This window comes from Hibiscus syriacus, unplaced genomic scaffold (assembly GCF_006381635.1).
Source record: "Hibiscus syriacus cultivar Baekdansim isolate YM2019G1 unplaced genomic scaffold, ASM638163v2 tig00110270_pilon, whole genome shotgun sequence".
Lineage (NCBI taxonomy): Eukaryota > Viridiplantae > Streptophyta > Magnoliopsida > Malvales > Malvaceae > Hibiscus > Hibiscus syriacus.
The window spans coordinates 1,347,033-1,355,447 of record NW_024062656.1 but is presented as its reverse complement, the minus strand read 5'-3'; the positions used below and the strand labels follow the sequence as shown (position 1 = coordinate 1,355,447).

The 8,415-nt window shown below is 29.8% G+C and overlaps 1 protein-coding gene across 1 annotated transcript; it reads right to left on the bottom strand.

The window, feature by feature from the left end:
- Positions 1-5,817: 5,817 nt before the first annotated feature.
- On the bottom strand, positions 5,818-6,665 carry LOC120115650 (interactor of constitutive active ROPs 4-like). The gene is made up of 2 exons (XM_039136283.1): positions 6,662-6,665; positions 5,818-6,392 (listed from the first exon to the last, which is right to left on the bottom strand). Exons 1-2 carry the CDS (start codon positions 6,663-6,665, stop codon positions 5,818-5,820), a joined length of 579 nt encoding a protein of 192 aa, XP_038992214.1.
- Between the last annotated feature and the right edge of the window lie 1,750 nt (positions 6,666-8,415).

The following is an 8,415-nucleotide window of genomic DNA, read 5'->3' as shown; positions in this document are numbered from 1 at the left end:
TCTTCTTGCAGGAAGATTCACGGATAATTTGAAGTTTGGTTTTTTTGAGGTCTTTTGGTTTATGATGGTTTTGTATTTGAAAGGAAAAATGTGGTGGATTGTTATAAACCAATCAACAATCAACTCTACCCAAGAAGGTAAACATCTGGATTTTATGTCTCAAAAACAGGTAGAGACATGACTTCAGACTTTCAGATAAATGTATGGTCAATATTTGGTTTTAGCAAGGGTCAAGTAATTGGCGTTGGATGAGATATGGAAGGTATAATTTTACCACTTGCCAAAGATCTATAACTCTTGAAAAAGAATATTTAATCTACTTGATATTCAAAAATTTCAAGATTAAAATTTAATTTCTTGCTCATAACCATAAAAGCAACACAAGTTTATTTATTTCAACAAGACTGAGAAAGAAACAAAAGACAAGTTCAAACAAGATGCTAAAAATAGAAAGTACTACAGTGGTAGATAACACTTCCACTTGTTTATGCATCATTACTCCTCTAATGTTGGGTGTGTAATAGGATCAGGGTCATTGTCCTCAGTTGCCCCCCATTTCTTGATCATTTCTCTTATCTGGGCTCGTTTGGATGATTCCTCAGACGTACCAACCTCTACTTCTTTCTTAGCAATTTTGTGGTCAAATTTCATCTCCTCGTTTATCAATTGGAAATTAGGTTCAAAATAATTCTTATTGGTGACAATAACTTTGTCCCGGTTTTGAACACATAATGCAATTGTGATTGGCGTAGTATTCGTCATGTTCTCTAAACTGCCCAAAGTTTCATTTGTCCTCAAGATGTCTGATATGGGTGTTTGAGATGTTTTCATGGTTGCATCTTCCCAGTTTATTTTTAGACCTATGGGCCAATCTCAGATTACATTCATGGAAGCCTTTTTGCCATTTTCTTGCCTCTGATATTCTTCACATGATTTGATCACATTAGTCTCCATCGAGGCAATGATTTCTGAGCATTGAACCTTAACCCCCCTCTTTTACCTTGTACTTTTGAATTGCTTGTTCTAAAGGATCTTGGAAATTTCTCTCAAGGTTACTAAGAACCTTAGTTGAACAATTTGGAATTTCAATCTGGTTTATCCAAGGAACCTCCTTATAGGTCCAATTCTCAATTGGAGGCCACTGTGGCTGAACAAGTCATGGATTATTTAATCTGGATGAGAGCATTTTTTAATGCACTTTTTCACCTGAGAAGTGGAAGGGAGGAAATTGAAAACTTTGTACATTTTTTCTTCTTTATCAACCTTTGATCCTTTTCTATGCCCCTTTTCTTTGGGTAAAGCTTTTTTCTTACAACAAACTTTTTTCTTTCATTGATTCTTCATTCACCATTAATTCACCAATGCCTCTTGGGACCAAATCTTGAAGTTGTCTTGAATTACCATACTCACTAATAGGTTCTTGATCATCAGACACTATCACGTCGAACTCATCACTATCATTCAGAACCTCATTCATAGCCTTCACAACGGGATCCTCTAAAGGTTTCCCTCCATGGATCATATCATTCATCATGTACGTTAAAGTGGTCATTTGTTCTTTTGAATCAGCCTGAAATTTTTTTGCATGATCAGTCATTTCTTGTTGAGTCTTGATAAGTTGCTCTTGCAATTTCTCAATTCTACCAACCCTTGCTAGAATCTCATTCATGGTTATTATCCTTCTTTAGGAATACCAAGTTAGCTCCACTTTGATTTCAAAAATTCTGTCATGGAATTCTCCCCAAAATATTCCATGTTATCATGATTAAATGCATGCAAAATAGTTTGAAATAAAATGTAATTATGCAAAGATGCAAATGCAAAAATGAAAATGTAAATACAAACGTAAAAATGCAAAAATGCAGAATGCAAATACAAATGCAAATATGTGAATGTAACAATAAGAATGCAAATTGTGCAATATAAAAGCAAACATAAAAGTATAAATGAAAAATGAAAATGCAAAGATACAAAATGCAAATGCATGTATGAAAAGGTGTTACTCAAGAGTGGTCATCTTAGAACAGATTTCATTGAACACAAACGTTTCTGTGCATCAAACAAAACTTTTACATGTAGGGGACAACTTTCACTCCTAACTTCTCTATTTCCCTTAAAAGCCAAATTAACTTCCACTTATGCTCAGGTATGGAGTTATCAATCTGCCTTAATTCTCTCGTGAAGCCAGCTAAGTCCACCAGCTTATGAGCCACATTGTTTGCTTGAGCAGCAGCTTCCTTCATGATATTGTCTTTTTCCTTCATCTTTTGTGTCAACTCTCGAAGTTGCTCATTTTCCCTTGTAAGAGAACCTTTGTGTTCAAGAAGTTCTTGGACAATATCTTCATGTATGTTGCAGCTCGTTTTTAGTTTGGTGACCCCTGTTATCCACTCTTCTGGGGTGTTTCCTATGCCAGCATTTCGAAAAGCTTGACTGATCTTATGGAAATCTTCTTGCATGGTTTTCATTTTGGTGTTCAATTTATTGTTTTCCATATTTAAATGACGCATTTGAGCCTCAGACCTCAGCAAATCTTCCTTTTTCTGGGTGCCCCTACTGATATTTTTACCTTTGAATACTTTTGGTATTAATCTAGCAGGACCTTCAGTTACCAAACTAGGTCGATCATTTACCATAAATTGTAAGGTTCCATGATCCAAAAGACTTTGAACTCGACGTTTGAAGGCAAGACAATTCTCGATGGTATCTCTTTGAGCTCCGGCATGATATTCACAATAAACGTTGATGTCATACCAATTCGAATACGGAGGTTGGGAGCCACTTCTCGTGTTTCAAGTAGTTTATCATATAACTCTTTATATGATATAGGGATAACATCAAAATGAGAACCGTCTTTTGTCTTGGATTGAACCTGAGTTTTAGATGTCGGGATCAGACTAAACTTCGACGATTTCAAATTACATGATTTTTTCTCTTCTCTGGAAGCTTTTACAGTTGTCACCACTTCTTTGGTATCTCTAGAAAATTTGTGAATACGAATGATGGTTGTCTGTAATTTCTCAAATTGGTTAGGATCCGAAGTTCATTGTATATATGAGATTGCAGGGTTATGTTCATTGACCTCTATTTGTGCATGAATCTCTTTTCCTTTGGCCAAAAGAGATATTCTTCCCATCATCTTGGACATTTGCTCTCTCATTTCTCGTATCTCCTTTTTCTCTTCCATGGGCATACGATCTTTGGGTGTATAGCTCTCCTCTATCCTCAGAGTTCCCTCAGGATGCCTTTCCTTGGCTGTGTCATATTTTGTTCGATCATAAAACTTTTTGTCCATTTATGATTTTTTTCCAATTTGATGAACAGTCTTTCAAGTCAACACCTTTTGATTATGTCATGATCATGCAATGCAAAAAAAGAAAAGAAATCAGTACAAATAAGTTAGAGCAAAATAAAATGAGAAAGGAAAAAATAAATTGGTTAGTACCAATTAATGGAAAGAAAAATTCTATCTATTAAGGTATAAATCTTAACCTCATGCTTTCTAGTTCCATGCTTTGTTTGGAAAAGTTAACCTAACTGCACGATTTCTAATTCCATGCTTTGTTTGGAAATAAAATAAAAAGCTAGAGCTTATTTCTCCTTTGTGTATGCCTACGGACATGGTTTCAGTATTATATTAGATCAGGAGAATTTCTAGGGTTTATTATATGCAGGGTTTCAGTTCTATGAGTAAAGGTACCCGAATTGTCCTTGTTGATGCCCCCTTGGGCTGTCAAACACTCAATCGTAGTCCACTACAAACTTAAGCGAATCGAGTTCAATTCGAGAGAACACATTTCTCTATGTCTGACACGGAGAATAAATTCTCACGAAGACATAGAGCATATGAATCCCGAAAGCTACTTGCTAGGTCTGACATGGAGAATAAATTCTCACGAAGACGTCGCTTTCACTCCTACTTAAAATGGACAAGCTTGATTATAAAGCTTATGTTATGCAATGCAAGTGTTGTGTGTAAGTAGAAATATTCAAACATCTAACAAACAAATAAATAATAAAATTTAATACTTGAAAATAAAATAAAAACATTAATAAAAAATAATATATATAAATATTAGGAAAATAATAAGTATATATAAAAATTTTGAAAATAAAGAATTATAAATTAAATATATGAATTTTTAATTTCTAATTAATAGAGACAATTTATAATTGATTTTAAAGCTTAACCGATCCCCAGCGGAGTCGTCAAGCTGTCGTAACCGGTTTTCGCTCGGGCACGAAATTTTACTTGGCGGGAAAAATAAAATGAATAAGTAAATGATTTTGATTTTAAAAAATGTTTTAGGAGTCGTCATTGACCTTTTTGGGTTAGGTAAGTCAAATACCTAAAAAATAATCTTTTAAAATAGTTTTTAAGAAAACATAATTTAAAAGATAAACTGATCTGCGTATAACCAAAAATATTTTTAGTAAAGAAGGGATTCATGATCGATTATGTTTAGGCAAGGATTAGCATCCCTATAACGCCCAAAATTGGTACTCATTAATTATAAATTGTCTCTATTATTAGAAATTTTGAAATTCAAAGATATATTTAATTTATAATCCTATTTATTTCAAATCTATTACTATAATTTTAAGAAAATCTATTAATATATATAAATAAGATATTTATATATTTAGAAATATCAAAAAATGACTTCTAGGTGCTTTAAGACAGTTCTTTTCTTAATATTAAAAAAAAATATTAATAAACCATTTATCTAAAAACAATTAAAATATATATAATTTATAAAAGTAAAATATTTATTTATTTAAAAATATCAGAAAATGGACATCCCGTTGCTTTAAGACTACCCTTTCTTAATATTGAAAAATAAATATTCAAACATGATTAAAATAATTTAAAAGTAATTTATAAAATTAAATTTATACATAGGATTTTAATAGAAAACAAATAAAATAAAATAAAATAAATAAATATTATTTATTATATATATATATTTATATGACTAAATAATAATAATAATAATAGTAATAATAATTAATTAAAAATAAACATATAAAATTAAAATATAACTAAACAATGAATACATAAAATTAAAACTTATATATTTAAAAACAATAAAATTTGTAATTAAAAATAAATTAAAATATTAAAATTAGTGACTAAATTATAACATATTAAAATTAGATACCCTAATTCATAATTATTTATTTAAAATTACAGAGACTAAACATGCTATTTTACATTTATTTAATTTAGGGACTAAAATAAACTTATATCAAATTCGAATATTAAATTAAAATAAATTAAAACATGTTGTCCTGGACTAAAACATTATTTAACAAAATTATAATGGCTAATTCGGTTATTTTACCTAAAATATATATAACTATGTTTAGGGACTAAATTATAATAAACCAAACTTCGAAAATCAAAATTAAAAGATTCAAAATTTGATTTCAATGACTAAAATGCAAAGTTACAAAATCATGGGTGTTGCGGAAAGGGTTTGCCCCTTATGAAATTATACATATACCCCTTCCCAAAACGACGTCATTTGGGAAGGGGTATATAAACCCCAAATGGCCGACCATAATGGCCATTTTCTTTTATTTTTCATTTTTCACACTCTCTCTCTAAGAGAAAGATGAAAAATGCTCAAAAAAAGGTTATATTATAATTTTAAATTTTTTAAAATTACATTATTAAAAATACATTATTGATGAATAAAATTTCAAATGATCGAATACTCTTTGAATCATACTCAGCAGTATAACCCTTGGAAATCAAGCATGTAGTGTCGAGTTAATAATTAAGATATTAAGAAGAATAACATTGATATTTGTTCACAACACCATACAATTATGGTGAATGGGATTTAGAATGGATAAATTTGTACTAAAAACCGGTTCGAAATCCTCCCGTTCATCTCCATGCCCCCCGGAGAGAATAGTTGCTGCAGCATCCACTGCTTTTCTCCACTGTTCAGTCTGTACCCTTAGCTTCTTCATCTCGACTTCCAATGCTTCATTTTGCTCTTCAACTGATTGGAGCTTTTCCTTCAATTGAGTTGAGTCTGTTTTACTTGCTCGTAGTTCCTCCCCTACTTGGGTCAACTTCAAAGTCATTTCTTGCTCCTTGGCTTTTGCACTTGAAATGTTCAAGGTCGCTTCATTGAGCTGCTTTTTCAGGTCCTTGTTTTCTTGAGTAAACACACTAAGCTCCTTTTCTTTCTCTTCTAGCTTGGATTTCAGCTTATTTATCTCATCATTTTTCAAAGCCAATTCATGTAAAGATGGTTTCTCCGACTCGAATGCTGGTGGTGGTGCAGTTGATATCTCTATCGCTTTGGTTTTCTCTTCTCCTTGATCGACTTCTTCAACTTCCACCTTAGGCTCAATCGCCGTTTTTTCCACCGGGACTTCAAAAACATCAATTTCTCATTGATTGTCTTTAAAAACACCAAATAAACCGATACTACTCCATATAGCTATAATTAATTAAGTACACAAATAGTATCATAGGCCATTATTTTATTGAATTATTTAACCATTAAAAGTTATAAAATGATTTTGATTATAAAGTATTATTTTATAGAATTTTTCAATTATTAAAAATTGTAAAATAATCACCAGATTAATCATATGATTCAATTAATATATAGTTTTTTCAAAAAAAAAAAAAAGATACGCATAGTGTGCGCCAAAGACAAAAAACACGTGTACAAGTCTTGTCTTCAATTACTCAATAGATATATGTTTAAATACTGGAAAAAATGTATATCTAAATAATATAAGATTTGAAAAGCTCACAACCAAATATATTGATTTTGAACAGTCAAAGATAGTTAAAAATAGTGATTGATACTAGAATCTCGAGTATTTTAGAAAACAATAATTGACAAATTTTAAGACTTAAGTATGGTTAAGTTTATAACTTGTTCTTGACAACTAAAAATCTACATGTTTGTCTATGGGTTTCTTAAATCTCAAAATCATTTAGATGATTTTTTTCAAGTGCTTAAAAACACACTAATTGAATTACTAAAGACAAAACTCATATACGCACATCATTATTATCGTACTTGCAAATATATTTTCAATACGTATCATGTGTATGTATTTTTAATAAAATTTATATTATTTTTCATATAATTTTATTTTATTTTCCTTTTCTTTCATTTTGTCCCAATAAATAACTGACGTCTTATAACCATATCACCATATAGGCAAAATATTCTACATTTAAAGTTTTGCTTCTCAAAATTCGACATGATATATGTACTATTAGCTTTTATATTTATGTCTAGTTTGTTTTTTATAACTATTAATAAATAAAAGTTTGATCATTACAAAATTATTAAAATAATTTATCACAATATAAAGAAAAATTATGATTATAAAGTTATACTTTGAAATTTATTAGATGAAACAGAAAACTGGAGTTTTGCACAGATTTAAAATAAAGAAAGAGAAAGAATTCAAAAGGTTTTGACTAATGGACCATTTGGTTAGATCATTAAACAATATATTTTGATCAAATATTTGGTCATTTACTTAACTGCTCCCTTTGAAAAGACCGAAGGAGACAAACAAGAATTGATTCATTCATTTTCCTCAAAATGTGGATTCACATGTGCAATCCATACTAACAAACATGTACTAAAATTCCACCAATCTAATTACCTATAATTAACTCAATCAACAATACACATACATTCAATAAATATGTATAATTATAATCAACATCGCACTAATCAAGTTATCTCGGTAGTTATGAAATTTATTATTATTCATTAAGATCTTAAATTTGAGCACTGTGTATGCAGGGTATGAACATTTATTGTCAAATGATTAATTTTTTTTTAACAAATACTATCTTTTATTCACTCATATTTATCATAAAATTATTTAATAAAATTTTATATTTTAAAATTAAATAATTTATTTTTTAAATATTTTATCTCGATTTCGTCTCTAGTTTTAGACCTATAAATTAAAAGGTTGAAGAATTATTTGAATACATGTTTAAGAAATCAAGTTTTTAAATAAATTCATTTAATTTTTGGATAAAATAATAATATATGCATTAAACTTGTTTTTCATAAAACGTGAGATCTAATCTCACTTTTTGTAAAATATGAGGTAATCTTATGTGGACAGATTAAGATATTTTTCACAAAAAATCTTGTTTGGGGTAAATGATTTTTTGAGAATTTTTAAACTAATAACCTTAAATTATTTTATAGTTTCTACTCACTATATCATTTCTGAATAATTTTCAAATAATTATCACTTTTAAAAAAATAAAGATTAAAATAAGATGGATAAATAATGTTGATAATGACCACCGACGTGCTGAGCCGGTTGATCTAATAATTTTTCCTAGGAAAGGGTAGGTTGATTCTCATAGAGGAGGAACTGTAGTGTCCCTTTCCATCTTCT